This window comes from Nicotiana tabacum, chromosome 24 (genome assembly GCF_000715075.1).
Source record: "Nicotiana tabacum cultivar K326 chromosome 24, ASM71507v2, whole genome shotgun sequence".
Classification (NCBI taxonomy): domain Eukaryota; kingdom Viridiplantae; phylum Streptophyta; class Magnoliopsida; order Solanales; family Solanaceae; genus Nicotiana; species Nicotiana tabacum.
The window spans coordinates 37,558,550-37,575,791 of record NC_134103.1 but is presented as its reverse complement, the minus strand read 5'-3'; the positions used below and the strand labels follow the sequence as shown (position 1 = coordinate 37,575,791).

The following is a 17,242-nucleotide window of genomic DNA, read 5'->3' as shown; positions in this document are numbered from 1 at the left end:
AAAGATTTTTTTTGGTTCTTTGAACTAATAATCATGATTTTTAATTATTAAGATTTTTTAACAAGAAAATTTATATTTTATTCTAGTTTAAAGACATATCTTAATAATTTATTCAAAATAAATTAATCTCTCAATCACTCAAAATAATAATCAAATTGGCCTTAAATTGAAGCATTATAATTTTTTTCTAATTCCATTTGATATGATTGAGATACTATTTAGGGTGTAATACAACAGTCTTCACCATAATTATTTGTTGAGCCTTTTAAGAAAATAGTTAATTGTATATTTATGTATTTTAAAATTTATATAATGTTGAATTCTAATTGAACAAAGGAAGTACCCAAATAACTTCAACCATAGAGGAAGAAGTAAATCATACACAATGATACTTCCTATGCTTACTAATATATAATGATCTTTAAAAGAAAAGAAAATTCAAATTAACTGTCTTAATTTTTAGTTTAGATTATTCTCAAATCATGTTTTAGAGAGGGAATCCTTATTATACAATTTGAACAAATTTTAATATTTTATATTAAAAATGAAACTTGAAACTATATTTTTTTTAAAAAATTCTAATTTTATAAAGTATTCCAATTGAAATTGCAATTAATGAGAATTATAAAACGATATCAATCGATAACAATAAAAGAACATTCGAATATTGTTTACCCGTAGAACGGTACAGTTGAATTTATACGTGGTTTCTAGATAAGTGAATTAATTTGATCCTGAAATAATAAAATAATTAAAAAAATGCACAATACTTAGCCTTGAAATGAAGATAGAATCACGAAGAACAATGATTCGGGAGCAGAGCTTCCGGACACAATAGTGATGAAACCAAGGAACAAGAAAGTAAAATTATATAAAGCTTTTTATTAATTATAGTTTAAGTTTGCCAGCAAAATCGTTCCCTTTACAGTGATAACAAAGCTCATTATTTATAGCTACACCTAGGGAACAAGGTCCTAGGATCATGTCCTTCTTTAATATCAATTATGAGGGCCATTGAATAAAGTGTAATGGTGAGCATAAATTCTCTGTAACGGGCAGCGCACAAATATTGTGGAATATTCTCCATTAAATGCTACCAGGCGGAGGGTATTTATTGCATCTTTATAAGCGTTATTCTTTCCGGTGACAGACGGGACAATTGCCTTTGGTTTTAGCTATTCCCCGTCTTGGGTTCCACGTGTCCCTCTTTTGGACGGCCACGTAGCATAGTACATTTTACCCTATACAGATAGTCCCCCTGCTTTTCAGTGATATAATATTGTGTCACCGAGAAGTTGGTAGAAGCACTCTTTTTGGCGGGGATTACTATGATTCCTTCTGAAAAGCTTCTGACGGTTGGTTAGACGTACGTCTCTCCGCATTTAATGTCCCGAACACGCGTCATCCCACGATTCAGCATAACTTTTGTCAGTTATCGAGGTAATCATGGCCATGAATTTAGCCGCCTAAACCTTTACTTATACGCATCAACCTCTTTCATTCATACTCCATAACTCTCTAAACTCTCTTTATTTGGCTTGCATCCTGTTCTTCAACCCTTCTCCAACTCTCTTCACTAGAAATTCCTTTATATTTATACTGATCCTCCACCTTTCGCCTATTTCAGCAACTCGGTGGGTTCTACCTAGGGTTAAAGGTTTGGCTCGGTGGGTCCAGAAAATCTTGGATGCTACTATGCCCGAGACCCGTACATGGAAAGAACTGGCCCTTAAATACGGATGGAAGGCCAAAAACCATGGTAACTCAAACTCGTCTCGTTTTTTCTTTTCACGCTAGGAAATTGATTGACTCTTTCTCCCTTTTACCTGAAATCATGTCTACCTGCAGGCTCGGTTGCCATCCCCGAGGAGAACGTTTTGGCTGATCCTGTTGACGCGACGAGGCTTCTTCATGAGGCGCTTACTCGAACAGGTGTCTCCGGGCCTACTTCGGGCGCAAGTGTTTCTCATGGAGCCCCCGGTCGGAGAACAAGTAACCAAAAATAAGGCGTTCCTCTACGGTCGGAGGGAAAAATAAGAGGGCAACTAATGATGCCCCCGAGTATTCTTCGGAAGTCGTGGTGACGAGCCCTCTGCCTTGGCCGGCCATTGATACCGTGATGATTGACGAAGATAGAGTAGCTAGCAAGGAAGGATCTTCTCTACATAAAAGACGATGACCTTCCTCAACTCAACAGACCTCTCAATCCATTGAGTTAGTTTTACCAACTGAGGACGGCGTCTCGGTGCTCTGGGGGGAGTATGAAATGGTAAAAAATGCCAACTCCCGCTTCCGTGTCCCAGTCACCGCGCCCGATATTTTGGGACTGAGTACCGGGTCCTTTATGTCCTCGGTTGTCAAGCAACCAACAACCAGCACTGCGTTTGTTGCAGCTGCTTCTTACTCTTCAACTCCATCAGCTTCATCTCCATCTTCACTAACACCAGCCACTGCTACATCATTTCCACCGACATCAACTCTTCGACTAGCAACTGCTACATCATCTCCACCGACCGCATATGCCCGAGAAGAGGGTGTCCTTCTTCCCCAGTCCCCAGTTCATGGGAATTTGAGGTAAAACTATATTCCCCCTCAGAAGATCCGCAAAGGAGGAGGAGCGTTACTCTATCGGTCTCCACTGGATGCAATTTGCTATCCTGGCCAGTGGAACTTGCTAACTATCTGAAGCCTTTGGCTTCAGAGAAAGATTGGGAAAAGATACAGGTTCTCTCGGGAGAGTGCTTGTTGAACAATGCCAGGCACAATACCGCATCGGTATATTCCTTACTTCTTTTATTATTCCTTTTGCTTTTGTCTGAAAATATCCTAAGTTTGCCTTTCTTGCTTTGTAGGCCAACTTTATTGCTTCCGAAGGCCTCCAAAGGTTGATTCGGGAAAAGAAAGAACTTACCTCCGCACAGGATCAACTTTTGGCCGAGCGGGAGCAAACTGCCGCTCGCCTCTCAAAATTGGAAATCAAAGCTACTGAGCCCGTTGTATTGGAGGCTCATTTGTAGCTAAGCAACCAAGAAGTGGTAACCCTTTACCAAGAGATTAGTGCGCTGAGAGTTAAATTTGACGAAGCCAAGGCCAAATGGACTGAAGTCCATAATATCGTTCTTGCTACAACCAACCGCGAGGCTGCCTCCGCTGAAAGATTGACCAACTTAGAGGCAACCTTGAACTCCAAAACTGAAGAGCTTGCTGCTGCGGTGGTGAAACATGCCCAGTTGGAGGAGAAGTATAAGAAACCTATCAAGCATAATCGGCTCTTTAGTTTAATTATCCGTGACCATGATATTAGCCTCAGATCCATTAGATCCGCCCGAAAAAACCTTTCTGCCGAGGTAACCCAACTTAAAGAAGAACTTAAGTGCCAAGAGGCTTCCCTTGTTGTTGAGAAAACTTACGTTATGTATAGCATGAGGAGAAAAACCTTGGAAGAGGCCAAAACTGGTATCATTAACTTTGATGCTGAAATTGCTAAGGCCCGTGAGCTTGAGTTGGTTGCTAAAAGTGGTCTCCCGGCAGAGCCTGATGCTTCCGATTCCGGTTCTGAAACTTTGGGAACTGAAGAGGAAGCGAAAGACGAAGATGTTGAAGGCCAAGCTGGTGAGGGCCAAAATGTTGAGCCATCGGCGGATCTACCCACTTCCTCTAGGGGCACGGACACTTCTCTTCCTTCGGGTTCTGAAAATGCAACAGTTTAGCTTTTCTTTTCCTTTTTCCAACTTTTGTATCATTTTGCTCAAGTATTGTTTGAGTATTTCTTTCGTTTGAAAATTTATGCAAGTTCTAATATTTGCATTCTTTTCTTTTTGCTTAAGAGTTTTGTGCAAGTTTTACTGTTTGCATCTTATTATGTGAAGCCTTAGGTGTATTTTTCCCTGAAAGCATTTTGATTCCGGGCATAAGTTCTACCGAAATCAACCCTTTAACATGAGGGTTTTCATAATAGAGGGTCCTCTTATGTTTACGGTGCTCTTAAAGAGGACGTCTCTTGTTCATTACGGCACTAGCATTTGAAGTACTTGTTTAACTTTCAAATAATAAAATTAATTCATCGATCAGACAAGAAAAAAGATGGAAAATAAAAAGGACTTAACTTTATTCCTTTCGTTTTCAAAAAGTACATAAGCATTCGTTATGTTAAAGAGAAATTGTCATTTCTTGTGGCTAATTTGTACAATTTGTTTCTACGGGGCTGGCCGCGCAGTTCCCTGGTCCCGATGACATAATTATGTTCCCGGTTTTCATGCTCTGGTCGACGTGGCAGTCATTGTTGTTGCATTATCATATCATCCCTTCCCCAGTGTTCAAATGCGAAGAATGCAAATTGGAACACTAGGAATCTTGCACCTTCGAGGATCCCACTAATGAATTGCTAGACAATCCTCCACTCGGTAACAAACTTCGCTTACCCTTAGGAATTTATGCTATCGATCAAATGACTATCTAACAATCCTCTAATGGTTTGCACTTGTGAACGGTCGGGTAACTTTTACTTTATAGCAAACTTATTTTCCCAGTGGGAATTTTGCTATAGAGCCAAAAATTATCTAACCGTCCCGGAGTGGTTCTTAGCTTGTGTGCCTTGCTATTAAAGATCTTATTTCTGCCGTTGAAACTTTCTTCGTAGTATACTTTCCATTCTCTGCTTTTATGCTGTCATCCTTATATGTGCCAAGTCCTTGCGCTCATCGAGTAACTCCAAGTTGATCAGCATTACTTCATTATTCGTTTCTTCATTTGCCTGGAAGTACCTTAAGGTAGAATCCCCTACTTCCACCAAAATAGGGCTTCTAATCCGTACACAAGGGAAAAAGGAGTTCCCCCTGTGCTCAATTTGGCCATCGTTCGGTATGCCCATAAAACTCCGGGTAGTTCCTCAGGCCATTTACCTTTAGCCGCTTCCAACCTTTTCTTGAGGCTTTGTATAATCACTTTGTTCATTGACTCTGTTTGGCCATTTGTGCTCAGATGATAGGGTGAAGACATGAGCCTCTTTATTTTCAAATATTCAAGGAACTTTGTGATCTTTGAGCTGATACATTACGGCCCATTGTCGCACGTTGTCTCTTTTGGTATTCCGAACCTGCATATTATGTTTTCCCACAAGAAATCCACCACTTCGTATTCGCCGATCTTCTAATAAGGACCTGCTTCTACCCACTTAGAAAAATAATCAGTTAAAATCAAAAGAAATCTTACCTTACCGGGAGCCGACGGAAGCGATCCAACGATGTCCATCCCCCACTTCATGAATGGCCATGGAGACAGGACTGGATGTAGTGGTTCCACCAGTTGATGAACTAGCGGTGCATAACTCTAGCACTTATCATATTTTCGTACGAAATTTTTAGCGTATTATTCCATGCGGGGCCAATAATATCCTGCCCTTAACAGTTTTAACACTAAGGAAGCTGCGCCCCAGATGGTTTCTGCATATCCCTTCGTGGACCTCTCGCATAACATAATTTGCTTTGGATACTCCCAAACATTGGGCCAGCGGGCATTGGAAAGATTTTCTGTACAATTGTTCTCCTTTAAAGCTATACCGTGTTGCTTTGACACGTAGCGCCAGAGACGCCTTGGAACATTCGGGCAATTCCCCGTGCTCAAGATAATCGATGATCTCATTCCTCCATTCCCAAACCAAATTAGTAGTGTTTATTTCGTAATAGCTATCTGCATCCAGGACCGAGTGCATTAGTTGTACTACTATCCTAGACTCTCATCCTTTCATTTTCGTTGACGAACCGAGGTTAGCCAGTGCATCCGCTTCTGCATTTTCTTCCCTCGGGATGTGAGTAATCGACCACTCCCGAAATCAAGCCAGCAAAGCCTGGACCTTCACCACCTGTTGTTGCATGCGCTCTTCTTTAGTTTCAAAGATCCCGTAGACCTGATTTACCACTAGTTGTGAGTCGCACTTGATTTCTATGACCTCGAAATCTAGTACTAGGGCCCGTTCGAGTCCTGCAATCAAAGCCTCATACTCTGCTTCATTGTTAGTTAAAGGGACTATTTTGATGGCTTGCCTTAGGGTTTCTCCCGAAGTCGTGGTTAATACTATGCCAAGCCCGAACCCTTTTACGTTGGAGACTCCGTTCGTGAATAAGGTCCAAACTCCCGATGTCGATTCTGACACCACGACTGCTTCTTTGGTTGCTAGAGGTAGTAATCCCGGACTGAAACTGGCCACAAAGTCAGCAGAGACTTGTGACTTAATCGCAGTCCTTGGTTTATATTCTATGTCGAATTCACTCATTTCGATGACCCATTTGGCCAGAATACCCGAGAGTTTAGCAATGTGAAGGATAATCTGCAGGGGAAATGTGATCACCACAGCTATCAGATGACATTGGAAGTAGGGCCTCAGCTTCCGAGCGGTGACTACGAGAGCTAAGGCCAACTTCTCCAAGTGCGGGTAGCGAGTTCCTGCTCCAGTTAAAATTTTACTAACGTAATAAATGGGAGATTGCGTACCTTCATCCTTTCGGACCAAAACTACACTTACCGCTACTTTTGAGACTACGAGGTATCGATTCGGGAACGGGTGTCGGTTCTTGTAGTTGTTATACCGCGTGTTCCTTCCCTTTTCTACTAGAGATCGAAATAGCATTCATCTCCCTCGCCGCCAGTTGGTTGCCCCTTATATGTTTAATTCCTTAGGGCGTTGGGAATTTCAGTAGCTAATGATATGTTGATGGTACAACTCTCATCTCATGCAACCATGGTCTTCCCAGAATAATATTATATATCCCATGTCATCATCCACCACTTCAAAAAGAGTCATTTTCATCACCCCTTCAGCATTCATGGGAAACAAAATCTCTCTTGGGGTTGTCACGCTCGCAAGGTTGAATTCGGTGAGGAGTTTTATGGCCAGAATGATGCTTCCGGTGAGTTTAGCTTGCTACAATACTCTCCATTGTATGATATTGGCCAAACTTCTTGGATCAACAAGAACACGTTTGATTTTAAAGTCTAGCACATTTAAAGAAATTACCAATGCGTCGTTGTGCGGTAGCAATAATCCGTCTACGTCTTCCTCCGTGAAAGTGATGCCGTCTTCAACAACTTTCCGGAGTCTCTTGCTATGGGTTGTCGATACTTTCGTCTTTTTTGCTGTCGAGAAGGTGACCCCGTTGATTTCATTCCCCCCGAAGATCATGTTGACCGTCTGGCACGGAGGATCTTCTCATGCTTTCGAGGGTTCTGTGTTATTCGGTTGCGACCATAGTTATTTTTGGTCCGGTCACTTAAGAATTCTCTAAGATACCCATTCTTCAACAATGTTGCCACTTATTCCTGGAGATGATGGCAATACCCAGTTCGGTGGCCATTCGTCCCCTGGTATTCACACCACAAGTTGGGATTCCTCTAGCTGGGATCAGCTCTCATCGGCTTCAGGAAACGTTCTTCTTTGATATTTCTCGTGGTTGACACCAACTCTACTATACTGACCTTAAAATTATATCCTGACAGCCCAGGGTAGGAAGGATCCCGCATACCTGACGCTTCTTTATCCTGCAATGATCTATTGTTCCGACTGCGATCAATCCTTCTATCAGTGGCGAACCTGTCTGCTGACCGGAAGCCCCTGTCGCGACCTTTGGCCCATTTGTAGGGCAAAACTCGGCCCCTCGAAGACCGTCTGTCCGTATTAAAATCGTCTTTTGATTTTTCTCTGCTCTTCTCCCGTCCTTTTGCCGACGACGGGAAGCTAACGTGATCATCTTCGATCCTTTCTTCAACTCGTACCGGTTGTGGACATCCGCCCAAGTCGTTGCTTGAAATTCAAGCAAGCTTTCCTTCAGCTTTCGGGAAGCATCTGAACTTCTTAGATTCAGACCCTTGGTGAATGCTTCAGCCTCCCATTTATTCGGAATAGCCAGGAGCAATATTCTCTTCTTTTGGAACAGGGTAACGAACTCTCGCAGTAACTCGGATTCTTCTTGTGCAATTCTGAATATGTCGGTCTTTCAGGCTAGCACTTTTCTGGCCCCGGTGTGAGCCTTAATAAAAGAATCCACGAGCATATCAAAGGAATCTATGGAATATTCGGGTAACAACGAATACCACGTCAAGGCTCCCCTCGTGAGAGTCTCTCCAAATTTCTTCAGCAAAACAGGTTCAATCTCCTGAGGAGCTAAATCATTCCCCTTCACCATTGTTGTATAGGTGGTAATATGCTCCTGAGGGTCTGAAGTTCCATAATACTTTGGCTCATCAGGCATTTTAAACTGCTTCGGGATTAATTTTGGTGTCGCGCTTGGCTTGTATGGTAACTGAGTATATTTCTTTGAGTTCAGACCTTTCAGCACCGGTGGTGCGCCCGGGATTTGGGTCATGCGGATGTTCACTTCCCTCATAAACCGTAAGAGTTCATTCTGGAAGGGATCATTTTCGTTATTGGGGCCGGATCAACTCTCCCCCCCCGGCCCATCGGAGCCAACTTCGCCCCTCGGGGTGTTGTTTTCGACCCTTTGTGTTGTTTGATTTGCGGGAGTGCCAGGAGGAACTGGACCTCGTCTATTCGCGTTATTTGAAGCCCCCGACAGCACCTGCTTCAACTCCATCATAACCTTATCCTGCCACATGAGGTGGCCTAGAATGAGCGATTATTGTTCTTGTAGGACCCTTACCACATCAACAACATGATCCTCTTCAGCATCATCGGAAGTTGCCTCTCGAACATGTCGTGGGTACCGCCTCCTGTGGACCGGCGTGGCATCGTTTCCTTCATTGTGGGTGTCACTGACTGAATCCTCGAGATGAGGCTGGTCTCTCTGAACCTCAGAATTGTGTGTGTTGTTAACACTATTATCTGGTATTTCTTATGATTTTTTGCTAAGATAAATAACTAACACACGTTAGTAGAAAAGGCAAGGATCAACTTAACTACGCAGTTGTCTAGGCCCCACGGTGAGCGCCAAACTATTTATCCATAAATCGGTACAGTTAATTTTTTACGTTGTTTCTAGACAAGTGAATTAATTTGATCCTGAAATAATAAAATAATTAAAGAAATGCGCAATACTTAGTCTTGAAATGAAGATAAAATCACGAAGAACAATGATTCGAGAGCAGATCTTCCGGGCACAACAGTGATGAAACCAAGGAACAAGAAAGTAAAATTGTATAAAGCTTTTATTGATTATAGTTTAAGTTTGCCAGCAAAATCGTCCCCTTTACAGTGATAATAGAGCTCACTATTTATAGTTGCACCTAAGGAACAAAGTTCTAGGATCATGTCCTTCTTTAGTATCAATTATGAGGGCCATTGAAGAAGGTCTAACAGTGAGAATAAATTCTCTGTAACGGGCAGCGCACTAAATACTGTGGAATATTCTCCATTAAATGCTACCGGGCGGAGGGTATTTATTGTATCTTTATGAGCGTTATTCTTTCCGGTGACAGACGGGACAATTGCCTTCGGTTTTAGCTATGCCCCGTCTTAGGTTTCACGTGTCTCTCTTTTGGACGACCACATAGCATAGCATATTTTACTCTATACAAATATAAATCTACATAAATTATCGCTAATTTTTTTATTTTTTAAAAAATTCTTCTTTACCCGAAATAGTCAATAAATAAAATAAATGAAATAATGTTTCTTAAGGAGACAATAGAATTGTTATATATAAATATAGGTTACCATAGTATATTTTTAATCAAATGAACGCTTGAATTATAAAATTACCAAAGAAATAATTTCCTAGTTAAAAGTACTTATTGAAAAAATATTTATAACAGTAATTAAGTAATGCATTTAAAGAAAATAGTGAAGGTTGAATGGGAAGTGGGGTCCACCCGAAGAATTCAACTGCTTGGGGCTACATTAGTTTTGATTTTTTCCGTAACGAAAAATCCACAACCAAGCTTTTGAGCGTAGTATACAAGTAAACAGTGCAGTAATATATTTGAAATGACCATGATATCCTTGGTCAGCCTCCTCTTTTTTCTTCTATATAATAGAAATAGGCAGGGAATCTTAGTAGCCCGTTTGATTAATTAAGTTTTAACCTTATTAATATGAGACATATTATTAATCTTTAGTACTCAAAAATTTTCATAAAAACACTCTGATGTTCTACTGTTATTATTAATTTTTAATATATATATATGTTTTTGAAAATTATCTTTTACTCACCTATCAAACAGTGAAAAAATATTTCTATCCATGAAAAATGACTTTCGGCATACCTAATACACCATTTTACACCCACTTAATGAATACATAATATATCTATTATTATCACTAAACTTCAGTTAATTACTCATTCTCACCTAATTTTAACATTTACTATCATAAATTAATATAAATTGATATAAACACCGAGTGTAAATAAATTTTAATGTATTTACATATTACCTTTTTGTTGGTAAATTGGATATGAATTAGAATTAAACATAGCGCAAAATTTACATAGGTGGTGAAGCGTTAATCCTTGGTAGTACAAAAATTATTTTTGCCAAATTAGTGTTATATTCCAAAATTTGTCTAGGAAAAGTAGTTCCTTGGATCATTCTAATTCTCTCAACAAAACCAGAGGCAATCTCCAAAGGAGTGAGACTGTTGAACAACAATCTTAAGTCCCTACATGATAGCTATTAGCTAATAATTCATTAAAGGTACTACAACAACAACAATCCCAATGAGTTTTCACAAGTGGGGTCTAGGGAGGGTAGAGTGTACGCAGATCTTACTCCTATCCCGGAGAGCAGGGAGGCTATTTCCGAAAGACCCTCGGCTCAAGAAAACAAAAAGAGACAATATATTAGTATCATCAATAGAACCATAGGAATAATAGCAACATCATAAGAGCCAGAAATAGATAAAAAAAAAATAATAACAAAAATCAGTTAATAAGGCCCGGTACTACGAAAATGGAAGAATAGTGTGGACACGACAATAATCGTTAGTAGCCTAGGAAAACCTTACCAGACCAGCCTCCCACCCGGAACGAAGTAGAAAAATGCTCAGCTACCTCCTAACTTACCACCCAATGCTCGACCTCCACACCTTTCTATCAAGGGCCATGTCCTCGGAAATATGAAGCCACACCATGTCCTGCCTTATCACCTCTCCCAAATACTTCTTAAGTCGCCCTCTCTCTCTTCTCGAAACTGCCAAAGCCAATCGCTCACACCTCCTAACCACGGCATCTGGGCTTCTCCTTCGCACGTGCTCGCACCATCTAAGTCTCGCTTCCCACATCTTGTCATCATCCACAGGGGTCACACCCACCTTCTCCCGAATATCTTCATTCCTAATCTTATCCATCCTAGTATGCTCGCATATCCACCTCAACATCCTCATCTCTGCTACTTTCATCTTCTGGATATGTGAGTTATTAACTGGCCAACACTCTACTCCATACAATATGGCCGGTCTGACCATCGCTCTATAAAACTTATCTTTGAGTATCGATGTCACTTTCTTGTCACACAGGACTCCAAATGCTAACCTTCATTTCATCCACCTCACCCTTACACGGTGTGTGACATCCTTGTCGATCTTCCTATCCCCCTGGATAACCGACCCAAGATACTTGAAACTGTCTCTCTTGGGGATGACTTGTGATCCAAACCTCACGTCCAAGCTTGTTTCGCTCGGCTCAACGTTGAACTTGCACTCTAGATATTCTGTCTTAGTCCTGCTCAATTTGAAACTCTTAGACTCGGGGGCCTGTCTCCAAACCTCCAGCCTCTCGTTAACACCGTCTCGCGTCTCATCAATTAGAACTATATCATCAGCGAACAACATACACCATGGCACCTCCCCTTAAATATGTCGTGTCAGTGCGTCCATCACCAAAGCAAATAAGAACGGACTGGGCACAGATCATTGGTGTAAACCCATAACAACCGGGAAGTACTCTAAGTCTCCTCCCACGGTCCTAACCCGAGTCTTAGCTCCATCGTACATGCCCTTAATCTCCCTAATGTAGGCAACCGACACACATTTTACCTCCGGGCATCTCCAAAGAACCTTTCTAGGGATCTTGTCATATACTTTTTCCGGGTCAATAAATACCATGTGCAAATCTTTCTTCCTCCCTATACTTTTAACCAACTTCCTAATAAGTTGGATCGCTTCCGTAGTCGAACGCTCCGGCGTTAAGGGTACTGATTGTTGTTTTTTAATTGTGGCGTTGTAAAAAGTTTTTAATCATGTCCGCTTCACAAGATAATGATGATTACTACTTTACTAATTACTAGCTAGGATGTAAGATTTAGTTCAATCGGATTTTGAGTATAAAACGTAACAATTTAAACATTTACGGTGAAACTCTCTTAATTATTCTTTTCTCATTTAACGGTCTAAAATAACGGTCTCATGTATGATAATTTCAACTGGTGTTGATAATCATACAAATCAATAAATTACAAAGTAGTCAAAAGTAATAAGATACTCAACTTTTGATTTTTTTTTTTTGGGTAAAACTTTTAAATTTAATATTGATTATTATTTTGTTTGTTATCTTTTTCTCATTTTTAACTCCTCCGTTTTTGCGATGAGTGTCTTGGCCTTGAGATACGAATTGCATTAACAATAATTCCATAAACTTTTGCATCATCTTCCTAAATCAATAATTCCAAATGCTAGTTGTAGCATTGTCATACAATTAATTACTTATAAACAACATTATCATAATTAAGAATGAGAATGGTGAACTGTTTTTTGTTGATATCTCTTTAGAGACTATATTAGTGAATATTGTACAAGATTAGATTTTTAAATATCCAAAACTAAAAGATAATGAAGGATTCTTTTGAGAAAATTTTGAACACAACTAGACCGTTAAGATGTCACTATACATTTTACTCATTAATCCATCAATCACAAATGCTTTTAAATAAAAAAATGACAAAAATGAAATAAAATAAACAGAGTCCGCTTGTATAAAGGGGTGGCCCATTTCTTAGTGCTCTCTTAAGTCACAAAAACATCAAGAATTCGTCAGATGACGTACACACAGAGATTAATTTATACATCATTATTATATCCTCGCTGGAAAAAAGGGAAATATATACATTGAAAAACTTTATTGAAATATAATGCAAAAACCAATCCTGGTTCGAGAATTTAGTGGCCACAAGAAAGATAAGTGAGCAGAAAGAAGAGAAAATATACCAAGAAAATCCTTAAACCACAGGAAGAATTACAGACTTTGCCCTTGTCACGGGCTTTTGTCCCTGACCAAGAGGTACAAATGCAAGTTTATCATCTTTCACTTAAAATAAAAGAAAAAGTTTGGTAAGAGAGATAATGAGAGCAGCAATAATTAATATAATGGCACACATGAGAGTATTACTATTGAAGGTGAGAGTGAGTGAGAACTGGAGGATCACAAAAAGTTGCAGAAAAAATTCATTACATAAAACAAAATAGTAGTAATGTTTGAGGTCTAGACGCGTTCACAACCCATTTGAAACCAAAAAACGTACCATCAAAAAACCAGTATGGTTCTTGTGCACATTTTTACGCGGCTTCTATGGCTTATCTGTCACTAAATTTAGCCTCAAAAGGCAGCCTCACCACCCTACCCACCTCACCACCCCAAAAATAAGAACTTAACTTATATATGGTTAGTTTAGTGGTAAAAGTACAATATGTGATGAATGAATTACGCATATTTCATAGGTTTGAAGCTTGTTACAAATAAAAGTGTGATGTTTAAGTGAAAAATTATCCGTACCATTAACCCTTGAAAATTTTTCGATTATTAAGGACAACTTATAGAATGTAATGCAGAAAAAACTACACTACCAATGTGTTTAAATCATTTATTGTATTTTTTGTTATCAAATTAAGTGATAGAGCCCAAAAAAAAAGAAAAAAAAGAAAAAGGGAACTGTTCTCTTGAATTTAAACTCGAAAAGAAAAACTCTGCTTTTATTGCGAGGCGAGGGGAATGGGGTTCTTTAGATGGGTTTCCCAATATGCTAATGCCCTTATCTTTAGGGTAGTCCTCTCTTTAAGCCTTTGTTGTCTCAATAAAGACTCTTCTCAATCTCAAAGAAGGTCATTAATGTTAAGGGTTCCCAAAATACTATTGCCCCTAATCTTTAGGCTAGCCCTCTCTCCAAAAACTTCTTGTCTAAATGAAGACTCTTGTCAATCTCAAAGAGGGTTATTTAAATATTACTGATTCCTAGAGACTTGGATTTATACTACTCTTGTAATGTGGCAATGTGAAGTGAATTTGAAAAATTTCCCCAATGATGGCTAAACTGACAAGCCAAATTACAGGTCATGCGTCTAGTGAAGCTAAAAAAGGTACCCAACTTAAATTTTTTTAAAGGAATGAGTTTTCCACGTCAGAAAGCAGACATAAGCAAAAGAGGATCAACAAAGCAAAAAGCTCAGCTTACTAATATAATCCATCTTTCAATTACCAAAAAATGAAAGAAGAAAATCAAGTTTGTGGAAGTGTAAATCATGATTAATCAAGAAACCAAAACCCTCTACTAAAAATACTGACAGATAGTGTTTAAACTTCAAAAGGGCAAGAGCACATCAAACCCCACACTCCATTTATCATCTATCTCTACTTTCTACTATACTCTTTTAGAACCTTCTACTATAAATTTTGTGCCTCCAACCAAACCTCCCACCAACATTCTACTCTTCACCTCCTCCTTTCTCTCTCTGTTTCACACTAAAGAAATGCACACCACCAAAACTCTTTCTTTATGCATGTTACTTGTTCTTCTGTTCAATGTAAGTAACAATCTTTAATCTTTATTACTCTTATCTCTTTTAGTTTTTGAAGTAATCTTGATTTGGGGTACCCTTGTTGTGTAAAGATTGTAACTTTATGTACTTAATGGGGTGTGAATGCAGGTTGTTGTGGCTGGAAATGAAGATAATTCTGGTGAATCTGGGAACCCATTTACACCGAAAGGTTATCTGATTAGGTATTGGAAGAAACAAGTCTCAAATGACTTGCCAAAGCCATGGTTTCTTCTCAACAAAGCGTCACCATTGAACGCTGCACAATATGCAACTTACACAAAGCTTGTAGCAGATCAGAATGCACTCTCCACACAGCTTCACTCCTTTTGCTCTTCAGCAAATCTGCTGTGCGCCCCAGATTTGTCACCAAGTCTTGAAAAGCACAGCCAAGATGTCAACTTTGCATCTTACAATGACAAGAACTTCACCAATTACGGCACTACCAGAGCTGGCGGATTTGACGGGTTCAAGAATTATTCTGACGGAGAAAACATCCCTGTAGATTCTTTCAGACGCTACAGCAGAGATTCCGGAGGCCATGATGATAGATTTTCCAATTATGCCCCTGATGGAAATGTAATTGACCAAAGTTTCAACACCTATGGCACAAATGCTGCTGGGGGTACTGGTAAATTCACAAACTACGGTCCAAATGTGAATGTCCCCAATATTAAGTTCACTTCCTATTCCGACGCAGCTACCGGTCGGAATCAAGATTTTACTGCCTACTCACAAAATGCTAATGCTGGTGACCAATCTTTCAGTAACTATGGCAAAAATGGGAATGGGGCTGATAGTAAATTCACCAGCTATGGTACAGACACAAATGTTATAGGTTCAACCTTTACAAACTATGGTCAGACAGCAAATGGTGGCAACCAAAATTTCACATCTTATGGTACCAATGGAAATGTTCCTGAAAATAATTTCAAGAACTATGGTGCTGGTGGTAATGGTCCAACTGAGACTTTTACTAATTACAGAGATCAAGCTAATGTTGGAGATGACAATTTTCAGAACTATATCAAGGATACAAATGCTGGTGAAGCAAATTTTGTCAACTATGGTCAATCTTTTAACGAAGGTACTGATAAATTCACTGGCTACGGTAAAGGTGCTAACGACCCAAAAGTTAATTTCAAAACTTATGGGGTTAATAACACTTTCAAAGATTATGTCAAAGATTCTGCCACATTTTCTAATTACCACAACAAATCATCTCAAGTTTTGGCTTCGTTGACCGAGGTCAACGGTGGCAAAATGGTGAATAACCGGTGGGTTGAGCCCGGAAAGTTTTTCCGGGAGAAGATGTTGAAGAGTGGTACAATTATGCCTATGCCAGATATAAAGGATAAGATGCCTAAAAGGTCGTTTTTGCCCCGGGTGATTGCTGCTAAATTACCATTTTCTACCTCCAAGATTGGCGAGATGAAGAAAATCTTTCACGCCGGCGATGATTCTCCGGTGGCAAAGATGATCGGCGATGCTTTGACGGAGTGTGAAAGAGCACCGAGTGCCGGCGAGACAAAACGGTGTATTAACTCAGCTGAAGATATGATTGATTTTGCAACTTCCGTTTTGGGCCGAAACGTTGTCGTTCGAACAACTGAGAATACAAAAGGGTCAAAGGAGAATATCATAATAGGATCAGTCAAAGGAATCAACGGTGGAAAAGTCACCAAATCAGTGTCTTGTCATCAGAGCTTGTTCCCTTACTTGCTCTATTACTGCCATTCGGTTCCTAAAGTTCGGGTCTACGAAGCGGATATTTTGGACCCGAATTCAAAGGCCAAAATCAACCATGGAGTTGCTATTTGCCATGTGGATACGTCTTCATGGGGACCCAGTCATGGAGCATTTGTTGCACTCGGGTCGGGACCCGGGAAGATTGAGGTTTGTCACTGGATCTTTGAAAATGACATGACTTGGGCAATTGCTGATTGAGCCAAGCAAAGGATTTGAATTGAATAAATGTGCAATTTTTCTTATTCGGGTCGAACCGGGTGTGTTACAAGAAGAAGAAAAAGGTACCACTGGTTTGACTTTTATAGTAATTAATTAATTATTATTATTATTATAGACTCATTTATATTTTGAGTACCCTTTTGTGTAAGTTGTTCAACTTTTGCCTTCATTAACTTTGAATGGCTGTCAATTTACAATTGTTATGTAATCATTCTATTGTTGTCTCTCTATATTTGGGCAAAGTAATTGTTATTACTCTATGATTTGTGCATTCATATTCTTTTCATTGCTCCAAGTAGAAAAAGGAAAATAGATTTAAAAAATAAGCCAATCATCTTTACGAAGTGTCCATATGAATAGACAAGTTAAACCTTCACAACTTTAGAAATTGATTGCTCTCTTTTTTATCTTCTTTTTATTTTTGCAAAATAAACAGAATCTCATTTTGGTAATGTGACGGAGCATTGTGTAGAGGTAAAAGTTTTATCATAAAAGGAACGTTCTGTCATCTTTAAAAGTAAAAAA

At 39.5% G+C, this 17,242-nt stretch overlaps 1 protein-coding gene across 1 annotated transcript; it reads left to right on the top strand.

Moving 5' to 3' along the window:
- The first annotated feature begins 14,343 nt into the window (after positions 1 to 14,343).
- LOC107820174 (polygalacturonase non-catalytic subunit AroGP3-like) lies at positions 14,344 to 16,977 on the top strand. Its single transcript, XM_016646401.2, has 2 exons — positions 14,344 to 14,737; positions 14,861 to 16,977. The coding sequence occupies exons 1-2, from the start codon at positions 14,684 to 14,686 to the stop codon at positions 16,694 to 16,696; spliced, it is 1,890 nt and encodes a 629-aa protein (XP_016501887.1). The 5' UTR covers positions 14,344 to 14,683; the 3' UTR covers positions 16,697 to 16,977.
- The last annotated feature ends 265 nt before the right edge of the window (positions 16,978 to 17,242 follow it).

Bases quoted from the DNA above. Each gene is read 5' to 3' on its own strand.
- LOC107820174 (XM_016646401.2), top strand. From the start codon at position 14,684: ATGCACACCACCAAAACTCTTTCTTTATGCATGTTACTTGTTCTTCTG. The intron at 14,738-14,860 runs GTAAGTAACAAT...GTGTGAATGCAG, and splicing joins TACTTGTTCTTCTGTTCAAT to GTTGTTGTGGCTGGAAATGA.